General features: G+C 45.6%; 1 protein-coding gene across 1 annotated transcript in view; it reads right to left on the bottom strand.

The window, feature by feature from the left end:
* LOC142194291 (hemicentin-1-like) overlaps positions 1 to 18725 on the bottom strand; it is a 193247-nt gene that overhangs the window by 18613 nt on the left and 155909 nt on the right. The window contains exons 12-13 of the mRNA XM_075263333.1: positions 18008 to 18081; positions 17801 to 17901 (exon numbers count right to left, since the gene is read on the bottom strand). Coding sequence (XP_075119434.1) covers positions 17801 to 17901; positions 18008 to 18081 — 175 coding nt within the window. The remainder of the gene's footprint in view (positions 1 to 17800; positions 17902 to 18007; positions 18082 to 18725) is intronic.

The following is an 18725-nucleotide window of genomic DNA, read 5'->3' on the forward strand; positions in this document are numbered from 1 at the left end:
TGTTTTGTGTCATTGAAAGCTCTGTAAAGCCCCATTCACTGAACTGTAATTGGTGAGTCCATAACTGATGCCATTGTGGATCCGCACAGTATTAAGGTTACATTGCTGTACTGGCACTTTGCAATAATTTTGTGGGTTTTGGGTTGCAGTTTGGGCAGTCGGTCTCTAAAAGGTTCCCCATCTATAGCTAGGATACACAGTGACTATAGACATAACAGCTGATCCATGAGATCACCGTAGCCGCGGACTCCTATGACATAGTTTGCTGCTACTCTTTGACATACACTGTATACAGATCACTATTAATAGTCATATAATCGGTCACTATAGGTCACAGTTATCAGTGATCGGTACATGGGGACAGCAGGGGCGCTGGGATCTTGTCTTCCCTGATAACGCTGGGTTCACACCAGCGTCTGGTCTCCGTTCTGAGGTTTCCGTCTTCTGCAGGCAGAAGATGGAAACCTGTCAGACCGAGTCCGGCTGTGAGCGCCGGTGAGCATTTTATGCTAAACTGTTTTTTTTTAAATCGGACACAAAGTCCTGCATGTCCGACTCTGTGTCCGGTTAAAAAAAAAAAAAAAAAACGGTTTCGCCACGGAGAGCACAAAACGCTCAAATGAATGGGTTTGAAAAATGACTCTGAAAAAATTGTGTATCACAGCCTTGGTGTTTCGTGTGATCCCATTGTGTAGTATACTAGCACTGATGCACGAAAAACTGAAACCCTGCCGGTACAGGTATAGTTAAACAGTCCCAGAGAAAAGTAGTAATTCAGCATCCAGTCTAGTGTAGTTTTAAAAGAATTTTATACTTTAATTGAGCCATTTAAAATTCCACAATCACCAGAAACCAGTAAAAAAATATAGAAAAAAGACACAGCACTTACATGGAGACGATACTTGGGTTACATGGGACAATGGTTACACGAAGAAAAAAAACTTTAGCCGTCAAAAGGCTAAAGGTTTTTTTCGTGTAACCATTGTCCCATGTAACCCAAGTATCGTCTCCATGTAAGTGCTGTGTCTTTTTTCTATATTTTTTTACTGGTTTCTGGTGATTGTGGAATTTTAAATGGCTCAATTAAAGTATAAAATTCTTTTAAAACTACACTAGACTGGATGCTGAATTACTACTTTTCTCTGGGATTGAAAAATGACTGCAGGTTTCTGACTCCTGACCAGTTTCGGGCAGAAAACGGAAACCTGAAAGTGGAGACCCCGGGTGCAGATGTGAACGAGCCCTAAGTTGCACCCATATAATAGAAAATAAATCCAAAAATTATTTCAATAGGAAACAAAATATTGAAAAAAATACAAAAACAGAATAGAAAAAAAATGATAATAAAGTTCTCACCTCTCTGAATCCACCTGCACCAATATTAGACGTCCTGCCTGACATCTCACATAATGTACAATACCCCAATAATTACCCCCGGACACCAATGGGGACCTCTTCTACCCTATAACAACCTGCTTATATGTGTTCAGCTGGATGACTCAGACCCTGCATATACAGCTAAGGGGGAGACCAATATACAGTATGACATCACTATACACAGGATACATAGAGAACCCATACACTCCTAGACTCTGTGTCTACTCCCGTGGCTGTGATCGGGGCAGACTCTACACCCCCTGAGACCCCCACATCGTACCTCCATGTATTACCTGTGTGTAGCATGCAGCCAGACATGATGTGAGCGCAGATCTTACACTCCTCAGACTTGTACAGATTTCACTCACTCTATATACCTGCGGTTACAGGAAGTCTCATGAGTCACCCCTGCTGTATATTCTCTGCTGTATACTCTCTGCTGTATACTCTCTGCTGTATACTCTCTGCTGTATACTCCCTGCTGTATACTCTCTGCTGTATACGCTCTGCTGTATACCCTCTTCTGTATACTCTCTGCTGTATACGCTCTGCTGTATACTCTCTGCTGTATACTCTCTGCTGTATATGCTCTGCTGTATACCCTCTGCTGTATACCCTCTGCTGTATACTCTCTGCTGTATACCCTCTTCTCTATACTCTCTGCTGTATACTCTCTGCTGTATACCCTCTTCTGTATACTCTCTGCTGTATACTCTCTGCTGTATACGCTCTGCTGTATACTCCCTGCTGTATACTCCCTGCTGTATACTCTCTGCTGTATACGCTCTGCTGTATACCCTCTTCTGTATACTCTCTGCTGTATACGCTCTGCTGTATACTCTCTGCTGTATACCCTCTTCTGTATACTCTCTGCTGTATACACTCTGCTGTATACTCTCTGCTGTATACTCTCTGCTGTATACCCTCTGCTGTATACTCTCTGCTGTATACCCTCTGCTGTATACTCTCTGCTGTATACCCTCTTCTGTATACTCTCTGCTGTATACTCCCTGCTGTATACTCCCTGCTGTATATTCTCTGCTGTATACTCTCCATCACCTCCTGTCTTATAATCTACTGACTGCACCATGACAGGAGCGTGCACAGGGGGCGCTGTACTGATGACTAATACCCAACTGTTGTAGAACTGCAAGTCCCAGTGTTAGGGGCACAAGACCCCTGAGTTATGTTGTTGTAGATAGATATCAGGCCTGGAGAAGTCACACACACGCGCACACACACACACACACACACACACACACACACACACCTGATGGTGTATCAAGTGAGTTCTAATTTTAATGGTGCAAAAAGGTAGTTTAAATACAATACAGACAAGAGTAGGTTGGACTATAACATAACATGGTTGGTTGTAGAGTTGTAACATAAACCTGGCACATGACTATTGGCTAAGGCCTAATGTAATCTCCATCTCATTATCACTATCCAAACAAAGTCTAGATGTATATATCATGGCAAGAGAGATAATGATCACATGCTGGTCAGACCACTCCAGCCTTGGGGCTAACGATCAATAGGCTATAGAACCTGTTTCTACACACCCTAAGTGACCTATCCAGTACATCTTCAAAGGTGAGGCCCTAAAGACAAACAGAGTGATCATAGCATCTTGGACTCTCTTCTTTGATCTTTTGTATACAGCAACACGAACCCAGCCTAACTGGCTCCATCTCTGAGAGGGAGATGGAGAGATAGAGCAATCTCGGCCCCCACCTTCTTATACTTATTTTTTCACGAGATATTGTTGGCCCCCCACACCAGCATAGAACCATTTTGTTACTGTTAATCCCTTTCTCACCGTGGACCTGGCTTATGACCTGGGGGTAGTTATATACCCCTATACATTCCCCTTGGCTGATATAGGGGTAGTGTAGTAATACATAGAGGCCGGCTCATAGAGGGGTCTCCCGGGCTCATGTACAGGGGGTGGCTTAACGCAATAACATCTTTATTGATTAGTTACTGACGTCATTTCACTACTTTATCTTGTCATATATGACATCACTATACGCGGCCACATCAGACACCTTTATAAATTATTTTTGCAGCCGCTGCTTATAACTACAGAACCCCAAATACATTTAGGTACCAGCGAACAGCAGGCTGGGGTGTAGATATAGCCCCCCCACACCCCCACCCCCGTCACATACATACCCTCCTAGTAAACAAGTCTTCTACACAGGATAGAACTGCTACACATGTAACTATTATAACACCGCGTATACACAGAGCTCCCCCTAGTGTTCACCATCTGGCTGTAAAAAAAAACTGGCTGCAGCAGGAGCCTCTCCCCTCTGCCCTGTCTGTAATAAAAGACAAATTATATCAAGTTCCGCCCCTCAAATATGTCAGAGACCAGGAGAATGCAGACACCTGTCCCCTATATGATTCCTACAAGACGGGTTACTGCAGGAAGCTGCGAATGAGCAAAACTTTATCCGGTTTACACTTATTTTTAGGTTAGTGTACCTTTAAGATCAATCCTCTTAACGTATACTTACAAACCTGCCATCTGTATACAGGAAACCTCTCAGAGGGACGCACCAGATATACAAGACACTATATATAGACTCTACACCCTGAGGTATATAAGCGCTAGGAGTCCAGGATAAGATCAATAAACCAACAGGGATTCTGATTTATCACACATATCATATACTCCATACGGTCATGTATTCTCCATCCATCCCGGGACATTATAGGAGATTATTATACTGTAGTCAGTGCTCGTGCAACGTCCGACGCTCACAATAGCTTATTGTCTAGAACGGAAACCCCAGGACTCCTCTCTGCTCTCTGTCTATCTGGTTTCCCATAAATATAACAAGATGACTGTATAGACCTCCTATATGTCAATAATCATCAGGTTATAGCGCCGCCTAGTGTTGTCAGCTAGGAATTACACTCTGCCCGCAGCTCCTTGTATCGCTCCTGATGAAGCGGCGCAGTACACTGTGAGACACCGAGAACGTTCCAGAAACTTATTGTCATTGAATTTTTATTCTGACACTTACAGTTCGGATGTTTCTGTCGCTGACGTGATTTCGAGCCTGCAGATGTCACCTCTTACTGAAAATAGAATAAAAATTATTTTACTTCTTTTAATTTTTTTTTTTTTTTTTTTATTGAAAAGTTGCAAAATCAAAGTACAAATCGTAACAATCTGGAAGAAAAATCAGCTGGCAGTATGGAGGAACGATCGCCATTGTCAGTGTCACATATAGCGGCCACGAGACTGCGGGAGAAGTGGCCGAAAGTAACGAAACCGCATAATACGGACCTGTCCTATCAGATCATATGATTGATTTCCTATGCGATCTAGGGGGGGGGGGATTTGATTTTTGCATTTTTTTAAATACTTTTTTTTTTTTTTTTAATTTCAGACCCCTGGGGACCTTCACACCCACAGCATATAAAGTGTTAATGTAGCTGTTAGAGTCAGGCGCTGGCAGTGTTATATAGCCGGCATCCGGTGTATATGGAGAGGGCGCCATATACACTGCCATTGGTCATTAAGGGGTTAAACATGGAGGCCTATCTGGAGTTGAGCAGCCATGTTATATATGTATTATACAGTGGAGACCTGGCGGCAATGCCTGCGATCAGTGCCTGTACGGATTGTGGACATTAATATTACTGATGCCCTGGTCAAATCTGACCAAGGCATCATTTTCCTAGTGGTGCCATTTTGGCGTGGATTGTTGTCCCCTAGAATCTGGGGGCGGTGACCAGTTACCATGACAGTCAGGAGCCTTGAGAAAGCTCCCAGGTTTGCCACTACATTACCATACCTCCCAACTTTTCAAGAACTGAAAGAGGGACAAAGTGTACCCCGCCCACTTTTATGTTGACTCCGCCCATTCTCATTCATTTTTCATGTGCCCCCACACAGTATAATCCTCCTACAGTCACCCATAAATTATATGCCCCCCTCCATCTCTCCCCCAGTTTCATGTCCCCCATTTCTGCCCCCAGATTCATGTCTCCCCCATCTCTGCCCCCAGATTCATGCCGTTCCCCCCCCCCCCCCTTCATCTGCCCCCAGTTTCATGGACCCCCTTCATTATGTTCCACCTCAATGTTTAACACAAAAAAACACTTATACTCACCTTTTCCTCGCTCCCCCGCCGCTCTCTCCGCAGTTTCACTCACAGAGTTGTAAGTGTGATGTGACGTCATCACATCGCGCTTACACAGCCACTAGTCGGAGCGCCGCAGCAAAGCAAGGAGCTGAACTGTGACAGCTCCTTGCTTTAGTCGTGTATGTATTCATACCTCCCGCCAACCGGGACCGTGGGACAGGACATCGAAATCGTGAATGTCCCGCGGAAATTGGGACGGTTGGGAGGTATGACATTTCTTCTTTTGCACTGCATTGTATAAGTGATCAGACCCCTGGGGTTCAAGACACCAAAAAGGTTTTTTTTAAAGTTTTCATCAAATTTAAAAATAAACAATGTAAAACACACACATGATGTGCATCACCGTAATGTTCTCTGTAATATGGTGGAAAGTGGCGCTGAATTTGGTGTGGAATTTCAGCAGAAACAGGAACCCAGTGAAGTTAATGGGAGGCTTTTTTTCAGCACCATTTTCCTCCGTGTGAATGGACCCTATCTGACCTGCTGAAATTTCAAAAATGCAGATGTTTTTGAAAATGACAGCTTTTCCACTATGGATTTTTTTTCTGCAATGTGTGGATGGGGTTAGGACAGCACCTGCGCCCAGTCTCCACTTTGCAGGTTCCTCTCTTCTACCCCGAGAAACTGGACAGGAGACGGAAACCTGGCAGTCAGTGTCCGCCCATGAACGTCTGCTGGTCTCTACGGCGGAAACATTTTTTTTTTAACCGGAGACAAAGTCCTGCATGTCTGAGTTTGAGTCCGGTTAAAAAAAACGGTTTCGCCGCGGAGAGGCACAAGACACTCACCGGAGGACGCTTTGCAAACCCATTCAAATGAATGGGTTTGAAAACTGACTGCTGGTTTCCAACTCCTGTCCAGTTTCTCAGGCAGAAGTCAGAAACCTTAAAGCGAAGACCGGGCGCAGGTGTGAACCCGCCCTTAGTCAGAATCCGATTTACTTTGCAGGTAATGTATGATACAGTATTTTCGTGTTTTGTGGGGATTCAGTGGTTTGAGAAGGAAAGGGCTCAGTCTGTCAGGCATTGACATCTCTGCAAAACATGACTGTGTGGTGAAATACAATCACATGGTAGCCAGGGGCCTAATGAATCTGTGCTTGCCCTTTAGGCATCATTCACATAAAGGTCATCCGATTACAATGGGCCCATTCACATGTCGAGTTATCTGCTGTATCAGGCGGGAATGTCAGGTGGGCGGGGCTTGTTGCCGCTCCAGTATAAATAGACTTGCTGCGCGCCACAGGCTCAGTCACGGTCCTGTCACGCTGTGTCCTTGTCTGGTCCTACAGGTGCTGTAAGTAATAAAGCCTGTACACACGTACGATGCGATTTCCCCACAGCCCTACCGTATACAGTATAGTGAGCTATAGGTATATACAGTGTCCTGAGGAGGGGGCGGCATGTCAGGAACATTACCTCAGAAAACCCCATCACTGTTCTATCCCGCTCACAGAGACAAATGAGGGATTATTGTTTGTGGGACAAATTGTTCATCATATCGGTCCCATTTATTATTCTCTACTTTGGACTGAGAAGATGGAAAAAAATCAGAATGGGGGGAACTGGAGGAAAAAATTGCATTTGTGCGACTTTCTTACAGGCTTCGTTTTTCCAGCTTTCACTCTGCAGCCGCAATGACCCGTCACCTGTATACTATGGGTCGCTACGATTCTGTGGATACCAAATTCATGATTCATTCACACTTGCGCCCGGTGTGTGTATTATTTTGAGTTTATATCTTCAGCCCCGGCGAAACTGGACAAGGGATGGAAAACCCACTTGAATGGGTTTGTAAAGGTGACCAACTGCGGCCTGTCCGCGGGGAAACCATTTTTATTAGCCGGACACAAAGTCCTGTGTTTGTGTCTGGCTAAAAAGAAAAACAAACGGTTTCCTCGCGAACAGGCCACAGGCGGTCACATTTAGCTGACCGCCCGGACTCCGTCCCCTGTCCAGTTTCGCCAGGTCTGAAGACGGAAACCCATCGGAATGGCACAGGGTGGACATCAGGCGCTAGTGTGAACGCCCCCTTATATTGTTTACTAGCTTTTACCCGCGACTTCGTCTGCGGTGATTTGAGAATTGGGCGGACACAGACGTGTGAAACTGTAAAAGTGCTTTAAAAAGTTTGGTGGGCTAGCAAATGTGATGTGATGTGTTATATTGTGTATGTAGTAATACAGACAATGTGATGTGTTATATTGTGTATGTAGTGATACAGACAATGTGATGTGTTATATTGTGTATGTAGTGATACAGACAATGTGATGTGTTATATTGTGTATGTAGTAATACAGACAATGTGATGTGTTATATTGTGTATGTAGTGATACAGACAATGTGATGTGATGTATTGTGTATGTCGTGATACAGACAATGTGATGTGTTGTATTGTGTATGTCGTGATACAGACAATGTGATGTGTTGTATTGTGTATGTCGTGATACAGACAATGTGATGTGTTGTATTGTGTATGTCGTGATACAGACAATGTGATGTGTTGTATTACAGACAATGTGATGTGTTGTATTGTGTATGTAGTGATACAGACAATGTGATGTGATGTATTGTGTATGTCGTGATACAGACAATGTGATGTGTTGTATTGTGTATGTCGTGATACAGACAATGTGATGTGTTGTATTACAGACAATGTGATGTGTTGTATTGTGTATGTAGTGATACAGACAATGTGATGTGATGTATTGTGTATGTCGTGATACAGACAATGTGATGTGTTGTACTGTGTATGTCGTGATACAGACAATGTGATGTGTTGTATTACAGACAATGTGATGTGTTATAGTGTGTATGTAGTGATACAGACAATGTGATGTGTTATATAGTGGAAAGCTATATGTAAATGTGAGTGAGTAGAGTGAGGGCGACTCCTGAGGTGACAGTAAGGAGTGTGCAGGCAGGTTGAGGCAGGAAATGCCAGGCAGTGTGTGTGAGTCTATAGCTGGGGCTAGGAGTCCTGCTTTTGTGAGTCTCCTGCTAGGAAGCCATGTTGTTTAGTGGCACCAAAAGTAGCCTGTGACTCAATCCTAAGGGAAAACTATGTTTGTGGAAAATTGCACGCAAATCCGTCCAGGCGTTTTAGCGTGATTGAGGAACAAACATCCAAACTCACAAACATCCAAACACACAAACTTTCACACTTATAATATTAGTAGGATTTAGAGAAATCTAAAACTTTGCAAAACAATTTTTTCTAAAAGCCGCCATTATTTTTTTAGATATTCATATATGCGCAGGGCTTCTTTTTTGTAGAGTCGGGGCCAGGTGTACTTTTTTGTTCTACCATTTTGGGGCATGTCTATTGCTTTGATCACTTTTTATTAAAATTTTTATCAGAGGTGAAACAGCAAAAAACCAGTCCCTTGGCACTTTCTTTCCGCCATGACGTTCACTGTACGGGAAATTATTTTTATAGGTTTGTAGATCGGGTGTTTTCAGGCACAGGGATACCTAAGGGGTGTGTGTTACACAGTAATTTTTAACTTTTATATATATTGTAGGGAAAGCCTGGGAGTCTTCAATAGGCTTCTGCCTGTTATGGCAACAGGACAACGGCCCTGGATCTCGCTCCGGTAAAATGGAAGAACTCAGGCACTGCCAGAAAAATAGCTTTGACCGAGGCACATCGGAGACTTTCATGCCCACAATCAGTGCAGGCATTATTACCAAGACATGGCGGCCGCTCAGCTCCTGAGCAGGATTTTTCTCTCCGTTATTTTCTGCTTTTTTCTGGTGGAAACCTGGCAGATCCCATTATAGTCAATGGGGTCCATGGGTTTCTGCGGGTAACCGCTTTTGTAAACGGATTTGGTTTCCGTGAATGGGTTCCTCAAGCGAATTCCACGAATGGAACCAGAACGCAGGTTTGAACTCAGCATAAATCCTCCATCACGTTGGATTGTTTATGGCTGATTTTTGATCTTTTATGTATCTTCACAGGTCGCCAGGTTTACAGGGAGCGATTCTTGATTTCTCTGGAGGAAAAAAGTAATATCTTTATAGAGATCGGAGCTCCGGATGTTTCTTCCACTTCTCTTCTCACAGGTATAGTGAGCTACATGATAAATGTCTACTGGCCCGCAGCCACCACTAGGGGGCACTAACTGTATACCCCTATAATCATTACATGTGCAGGAGATCCCTCCATTGTCTACTTACAATCTGGGAGCGTAAGCAAGAATGTCCAAGTGTAACTAACAAACGTCACGTCAGTATAAGGAGCCTCTCTCCATCTCTGCCCCAGATTCATGTCCCCTCCATCTCTGCCCCTAGATTCATGTCCCCTCCATCTCTGCCCCCAGATTCATGTCCCCTCCATCTCTGCCCCCAGATTCATGTCCTCTCCATCTCTGCCCCCAGATTCATGTCCCCTCCATCTCTGCCCCCAGATTCATGTACTCTCCATCTCTGCCCCCAGATTCATGTCCCTCCATCTCTGCCCCCAGATTCATGTCTCCCCCCAGATTCATGTCCCCCTTCTCTGCCCCCAGATTCATGTCCCCCCATCTCTGCCCCCAGATTCATGTCCTCCTTATATCTCTGCCCCCAGATTCATGCCCCCCCATCTCTGCCCCCAGAATCATGTTCCCCCATCTCTGCCCCCAGATTCATGTCCCCCCATCTCTGCCCCCAGATTCATGTCCCCCCATCTCTGCCCCCAGATTCATGTCCTCCCTATATCTCTGCCCCCAGATCAATGCCCCCCCATCTCTGCCCCAAGAATCATGTTCCCCCATCTCTGCCCCAGATTCATGTCCCCTCCCATCTCTGTCCCCAGATTCATGTCCCTCCATCTCTTCCCCCAGATTCATGTCCCTCCATCTCTTCCCCCAGATTCATGTCCTCTCCATCTCTGCCCCAGATTCATGTCCCCTCCATCTCTGCCCCTAGATTCATGTCCCCTCCATCTCTGCCCCCAGATTCATGTCCCTCCATCTCTGCCCCCAGATTCATGTCCTCTCCATCTCTGCCCCCAGATTCATGTCCCCTCCATCTCTGCCCCCAGATTCATGTACTCTCCATCTCTGCCCCCAGATTCATGTCTCTCCATCTCTGCCCCCAGATTCATGTCTCCCCCCAGATTCATGTCCCCCCATCTTTGCCCCCAGATTCATGTCCCCCCATCTCTGCCCCCAGATTCATGTCCCCCCATCTCTACCCCCAGATTCATGTCCCCCCATCTCTGCCCCCAGATTCATGTCCCTCCATCTCTGCCCCCAGATTCATGTCCTCTCCATCTCTGCCCCCAGATTCATGTCCCCTCCATCTCTGCCCCCAGATTCATGTCCTCTCCATCTGTGCCCCCAGATTCATGTCCCCCATCTCTTCCCCCAGATTCATGTCTCCCCCTAGATTCATGTCCCCCTTCTCTGCCCCCAGATTCATGTCCCCCCATCTCTGCCCCCAGATTCATGTCCCCCCATCTCTGCCCCCAGATTCATGTCCCCTCCATCTCTGCCCCCAGATTCATGTCCTCTCCATCTCTGCCCCCAGATTCATGTCCCCCCATCTCTTCCCCCAGATGCATGTCTCCCCCCAGATTCATGTCCCCCTTCTCTTCCCCCAGATTCATGTCCCTCCATCTCTGCCCCCAGATTCATGTCCCCCCATCTCTGCCCCCAGATTCATGTCCCCCCATCTCTGCCCCCAGATTCATGTCCCCCCATCTCTGCCCCCAGATTCATGTCCTCACCATCTGTGCCCCCAGATTCATGTCCCCCCATCTCCTCCCCCAGATTCATGTCTCCCCCCAGATTCATGTCCCCCATCTCTGCCCCCAGATTCATGTCCCCCCATCTCTGCCCCCAGATTCATGTCCCCCCATCTCTGCCCCCAGAATCATGTCCCCCCATCTCTTCCCCCAGATTCATATCCCCCATCTCTGCCCCCAGATTCATGTCCTTTCCATCTCTGCCCCCAGATTCATGTCCCCCATCTCTGCCCCTAGATTCATGTCCCCCCCATCTCTGCCCCCAGATTCATGTCCCCCATCTCTGCCCCTAGATTCATGTCCCCCCATCTCTGCCCCCAGATTCATATCCCCCCATCTCTGCCCCCAGATTCATGTCCCTCCATCTCTGCCCCCAGATTCATGTCCCCCCCATCTCTGCCCCCCCAGATTCATGTCCTCCCTATATCTCTGCCCCCAGATTCATGCCCCATCTCTGCCCCCAGAATCATGTCTCCCCCATCTCTGCCCCCAGATTCATGCCCCATCTCTGCCCCCAGAATCATGTCTCCCCCATCTCTGCCCCCAGATTCATGTCCCCCCATCTCTGCCCCCAGATTCATGTCCTCCTTATATCTCTGCCCCCAGATTCATGTACTCTCCATCTCTGCCCCCTTATTCATGTCCCTCCATCTCTGCCCCCAGATTCATGTCTCCTCCCAGATTCATGTCCCCCTTCTCTGCCCCCAGATTCATGTCCCCCCATCTCTGCCCCCAGATTCATGTCCCCCCATCTCTGCCCCCAGATTAATGTCCCCCCATCTCTGCCCCCAGATTCATGTCCCCCCATCTCTGCCCCCAGATTCATGTCCCCCCATCTCTGCCCCCAGATTCATGTCCCCCCATCTCTGCCCCCAGATTCATGTCCTCGCCATCTGTGCCCCCAGATTCATGTCCCCCCATCTCTTCCCCAGATTCATGTCTCCCCCCAGATTCATGTCCCCCCATCTCTGCCCCCAGATTCATGTCCCCCCATCTCTGCCCCCAGATTCATGTCCCTCCCCATCTCTTCCCCCAGATTCATGTCCCTCCCCATCTCTGCCCCCAGATTCATACCATTCCCCCCCCCCTTCATCTGCCCCCAGTTTCTTGGACCCCCTTCATTATGTTCCACCTCAATGTTTAACACAAAAAAGCACTTATACTCACCTTTTCCTCGCTCCCCCACCGCTCTCTCCGCAGTTTCACTCACAGAGTTGATCCTGCCTAGTGAAGAGGAAGTCAGCCTACAAGTGTATTGCAGTGTATGGTTTAAAATATGGTTTAAAATAATAATAATAATAATAATGAACCAATGAAGCTAAAACAATGCAGTTTTCCAATATAAAATGAGTTATGTAAAAAGAAAATTAAAGATTAATGAAATACATAGTTGGTATCATCATGGCTGTATAATACAATTGAAATTATTTAACCTGCATGGTGAACATTATAAAAAAAAAAAAACTAAGTAGTAATGATTATATTACATCTTGCCTCACAAAATAATGCTATAAATAAAAAGTCATATGTACCCCAAAATGGCGCCCAGTATACACAGCTCAACCTGAAAAAGTTAAAGAGGACCTTTCACCTCCTGGGATCCATAGACGAGCACTATCAGGAGGGGAGGGGAGCGTTCCTCCCCCTCTCTCAGTACAGCGCTATAGGCACTGCTGTGAGGAAGGGCGATCCTGACTGACTGTAAGAAACGCCCTTCTGACAGTGAAGAGCTGCAGTACCGGCACCGATAGCTCTTCACCCGGGGCACAGAACAGGAAAGCTGATAGTGCGCTGAATTCAGAGCACTGTTGGCTTTCTAGCGGTATATAAAACCGCATGTGCCCCAGAAGGTGAAAGGTCATCTTTAAAGAGATTCTACCACTAAAACACATTTTTTTTCTAGTTAACACGTCGGAATAGCCTTTAGAAAGGCTATTCGTCTCCTACCTTTAGAAGTGCTCTCCGCCGCGCCGTTCGTTCAAAATACCGGTTTGTACCGGTATGCTAATGAGTTCTCTCGCAGCAATGGGGGCGTCCCCCATCGCAGGAGCAGCGATGGGGGCGTCCCCATTGCAGCTCGAAAACCGACCGCAGCGCCGCCTCTATGGTCTTGCGTATCCTCCCCTTGCTTCTTCAGCGTCCTGTCGCACGCCTGCGCAGTACGCTCTGTTCGGCGAAGATTGCCGAACGTGCTGCGCATGCGCGAAATTGCAGTGGCCGCACTATGGCTGGGACCGCAATTTCGCGCATGCGCAGTATGTTCGGCAATCTTCGCCGAACAGAGCGTACTGTGCAGGCGTGCGACAAGACGCTGAAGAAGCAAGGGGAGGATACGCAAGACCATAGAGGCGGCGCTGCGGTCGGTTTTCGAGCTGCAACGGGGACGCCCCCATCGCTGCTCCTGCGATGGGGGACGCCCCCATCGCTGCGAGAGAACTCATTAGCATACCGGTACAAACCGGTATTTTGAACGAACGGCGCGGCGGAGAGCACTTCTAAAGGTAGGAGACGAATAGCCTTTCTAAAGGCTATTCCGACGTGTTAACTAGAAAAAAAATGTGTTTTAGTGGTAGAATCCCTTTAAGACCTCAGCTAAGTCAACAAAAAGAAAAAAAGTTACAACTCTCAGATGATGGCGACGCAAAAATCAATTGATTCATGTCCCCAAATTGGTAAATGGGTTTTTGTTTTGTAAAATTAGTAACGCCTAAAAAAATAATCATCATAATAATACATTTTATTTATATAGCGCCAACATATTCCGCAGCGCTGTACAATTTGTAGGGTTCAAGTGCAGACAAAAAGATGCATTACAGAGAAAGTAATTTCACACACTGGGACTGAGGGCCCTGCTCACAAGAGCTTACAATCTATGAGGTAGAGGGGAGACACAAGAGGTAGCAGGGGCGGCATTGCTTATACAGTGGTCAGACACTTTTGTTGTCGCCGCAATCGTGACATCTTGTAATCGTGCATTGTGTGGAAAAAAATTTCTCATCCCACAAAAAAAAAAAAAAAAACCCTCATGTGGCTACATAACTAGAAAAAAAAAAAAAAAATTATATATATATATATATATATATATATATATATATATATATATATATATGTATATAGTTTGTGCAATGTGAAAACAAAGCCCCAAAAATCACTAAATCATTACAACACAACTGGCTGTGGCAGGAAGGGAATATATAAGCTGTGCGGGCGGAATTCAGGGGACAAACCAGAGATAGAGCTTACAAGGGAAAAGACACCAGAAGTGACCCCTCTCCCCCCAATCATAGGAGCTACTGGGGAAATAGGAGGGAATTTGGTGCTCCCAATGTCCTCCGCACAGCTTATATATTCACCATCTGGGATACTAATACTCACTACATCCCTTTGATTAATTCTCTGAGGGGTGCAGGTCACTCCTTTGGGGAATCCACTTTTCTGGTACCTTACAGGCTCTGCAGACATGACATGGCGTCTGGATACCAAACATCTTAGTCTGTACTCCGAAAGTCGCATCGCGCTCCTTCCCTTCTGCGCCCAAACTGCAGTCTATGCCACATGTATGACCCTATGTACCTGGGATAACATACGTGATGTCATATGTGGGTATGAACTGATATTAGGCCACAGAATGGAAGGCGCGATATTTGGTTTTTGGACACCATGACACTATTGCAGAGCACTGAGATGGCAGTAAAGTGAAATCCCCTGACATGTGACCCCATTTTGGAAACTAAACCCCTGACGCAGCATTTTTCTCTCTGCATGTCACATATGGAAACCGAAAGGAAACGACACAGACCCCATTGGGGTCGGTGTGCTTTCACTGCTCACTGCTTTTTAATGTATATAGGTTTCCATTTGGGGGGTCCCCAAGTGAACTCCACGAATGGAAATCCGAATGCAGATGTGAAGCACGCCTTAGAATAATATGTGCAAAATGCATTTTGATCTTTAACCCATTAGCGACCCTTGACGTAATACTATGTCAAGAGTTGCATGGGGATGTATGGAGAGAGCTCCGGAGCTGAAACCTATTGAAGGCTCCCAGGCTTGTCATAGCACTGGCTCTATTGCATGATGCCAGAGGCAGCCTCTAATAGAACTGCTGTCATTTTGATATTCACTGCAATACAGTAGTATTGTGTGAGCGATCAGACCCATTAGGTTTCAAGGTACCTAGAGGGTCTGATCATAAATGGGAAAAAAGTTTTTTAAAGTATTTAAAACATTTTCAAAAATACAAAAGTTCAAATTCCCCCCCTTTCCCTAGATCAGATATAAAAGTAAATATTACCGCGCTCCAAAACGCTCGAACTATTAAAACATTTATCCCATATGGTAAACGGCGTAGCGGCAAAAAAATAAATAAAAATAGCCAAATAATTTTTTTCAACACTTTGCCTCCTATAAAAAATTGAATATAAAGTGATCAAACCATCAGATCTTTCCCCACATGGTATCAATAGAAACGTCATCTTGTCCCGCATAAAAAGATACCGCAACCAGCTCCATACATGGAAATATAAGAAAGTTACAGGTGTCACAACATGGCAACACAAATTTTTTTTTTCTATTTTACAAAGTTTTTCATGTTTTAAAAGGTATCAACACATTCCAAATACTCTATAAATTTGGTATCGCCGTGTTCGTACTGACACGTAGAACACAGGTAACAGGTCATTTTTACCAAACAGTGAACGCTGTAAAAATTAAACCCATATGAAAATGGCGCAAATGCATTTTTTCTCCAATTCCACCTCACTCTGAATTTTTTCCCAGTACATTGCACAGCCTATTGAATGGCGCCATTGCAAAGTACAATTAGTCCCGCAAACAATAAGCCATCGTGTGACTCTGTCAACTGAAAGATGAAAAAGTTATGGCTCTTGAAATGTGAAGAGGGGAAAACGAAAATGCAAAACTGAAAAATGGCCGGGTCCTTAAGGGGTTAATGGAGGAAGGGTGAGGTATAAATACATTGTGTGTGCGGTTATATATTGTATAGACATAGAGAAGGTGCCATTAGTATAATAATGTAACATCGCTGACTATAAAGCAGTCACATAAGGTTTAGCAGATAACTATTGGATAAGGCACAAGAAGACGTCTCATCCCATTGTAGAGAACAGTTTTCTGTAAAGGAGGACGAGGTCTGGGCAGCGCCCGAGAAAGGAATGTAAGATGGGGACAGACACAGGCTGTATCCTCCTCAAGTGCAATTCTTTACCCTTTAGGTTTTAAAGTATATAGGGAGGCGGAGCTGAATATATCATGGAGGCGGGGCTGAATATATCATGGAGGCGGAGCTGAATATATCACGGAGGCGGAGCTCTGAGCTTACATTATATATGTGACAAGAACTGTTTGCTCATTAGCAGTTAGTGACAGACCTATTGCTACAGGCCCCATATTGTAAGGCAAATGCTGACTAGTTGGATCTTGTAGCCTTCACCTGGGTCTGTATTATTACAAATATTATTATCTGTCATTCATCTTGTATACACTGTGAGAAAGTGAAGGTTGAGGTCTGGGAGAACAGGTATGTTCCAGCCTAAAGGGTGTATGGTAAAAAACCTACAGCAGGGAGGTCAGCCGTCTAAATAAGGCCTGATATAGTCTGTGTGTGAGGACTAAGGTAGTGTGGCACCGCACTGACAAAAGCTGAGAGTCCCTGTTACCTACAAACCAGGTACTGTGCCACCGTTTGATGTATCCAGAGCGAGAGTCTGGCAGCCGGGCTCCTGTATAGTCAGGAAACAGTTTCTTATGTTTAGTTAGTTCTCAGCCGAGAAGGCTTTTGTTTTGATTGTCTATGCCTTTATAAAGGCAGTTTGTGCATCACAAGTGAATAAATTCTGAAATTGAGTGCAACCACGTCTCTGTGACCCTGTTTCCAGCACTGCTACCGAGCATCTACCTGAGCAGTTCCCCACAACACATAATAGATATGCATAGAATTATCAGCAGATTGGAGACTGTTCACATTACACAGGTACATTCACAATCTTGGGGGGGATCCTGTCTATGAAGATCCAGTATTTCTGTGGTAACATCAGGAGATTCTAGAAGGAAACCAAGTTATATCATCAGTGTGATGTCATACACTATATTCTGATGTCACCGCCATCACTGGGGTCAGTATCTGGAGGAGGGGGAGGGGCAGTCACGGATCAGGACGGTGGATTGTACTCTTTGCTGCTATCCCCTTTATTTCCCCAGGCTCCTCCCCTCTTTCACCTTTGCCCCGTAGCCTTCCCTTGGTTATTTCTTTAGTGACTGGTATATGTGACTATTACTATTATTCCACATACAAGACTCATTGGGCGCCGTGTACGTCACATCCCATAATCCGCCTCCGTCTTCTCTCCTGGGGGCTCTGCAGTCTCTGACAGTCGGACACACAACATGTCACCTCCATTTACTACAGGACATGTGTATAGTCCAGGACCAGACGTCAGACATGGACGTCACCGGATCATTACTAAGAGGAAGAAACACGGCAAAGTACAAGACTGAATAGAACAGACCTGGATCTGATCGGCTCCTGGGGGGGACGTCCATCTTCTACTGAGAGACCAATCATCATCACCTCCACATTCCTGGGCTTTATTATCTTCTTCTTATAGCTCTAGTAACATATAACACATCACAGGTCTTATAGATCATTTTCCATTGTGGATTTATCTCATACATACACATAGAAAATACAGTAAAATCACCCAAAATTAACTTACCAGAAAGAGCCCAACAGAGAGACCCAACAATATAACCAGAAGAGCAATAAGAGGAACATGTGATCTGTGAGGAGCTGCCAGAAGAGAAATGTCACATATCAGAGAGCGCGGCCATAATATATAGAATTATCTGATCATATACAATATAGTTTGGTGATAACAGATTATATAACAGGGCTGTGGGATAGAATATACATGTAATATCATCACAACACTCAGGACACATCATCAATACAGACAGAAGGAACCAGGAGACGTCCAGAGAACAAAGACCGACCTGTATTATATCTATACCGGACAGCATGTGGAGAAATGGCATCACGTTATATACTGAATGTAGGGCTGGCGTTAGCACTCTGCTTACCCAGGCAAGTGCCAGGGCTCCAAGTTCCTGAGGGGACCCACTTGGCAGTGGTGTAATGGGTAGTGATACGAGGCATTGAGCCCACAGGCCAGCTTTCACACTATACATACTGCTAATGGAACGGGATATGTTGATGCCAGCACAAGGGAGGTGACTAAAAATAAAAAAAAATACTTACCTCTCCTGGGTTCAGCATCCTCTCCAGGGCTCATCTGGCTGGTGACGTCATCGCGCCCCACGTGACCACTGAGGCCCAATCATAGGCCCCAGCAGTGACGTCTGGGGAACGTAACCTCAGTTGCCAGGCAGAAGAGGATCTAGGAAGATGGTAAACACAGTCAGAAGGAGTGAGGA

The sequence above is a fragment of the Leptodactylus fuscus genome, chromosome 2 (genome assembly GCF_031893055.1).
Source record: "Leptodactylus fuscus isolate aLepFus1 chromosome 2, aLepFus1.hap2, whole genome shotgun sequence".
NCBI lineage: Eukaryota > Metazoa > Chordata > Amphibia > Anura > Leptodactylidae > Leptodactylus > Leptodactylus fuscus.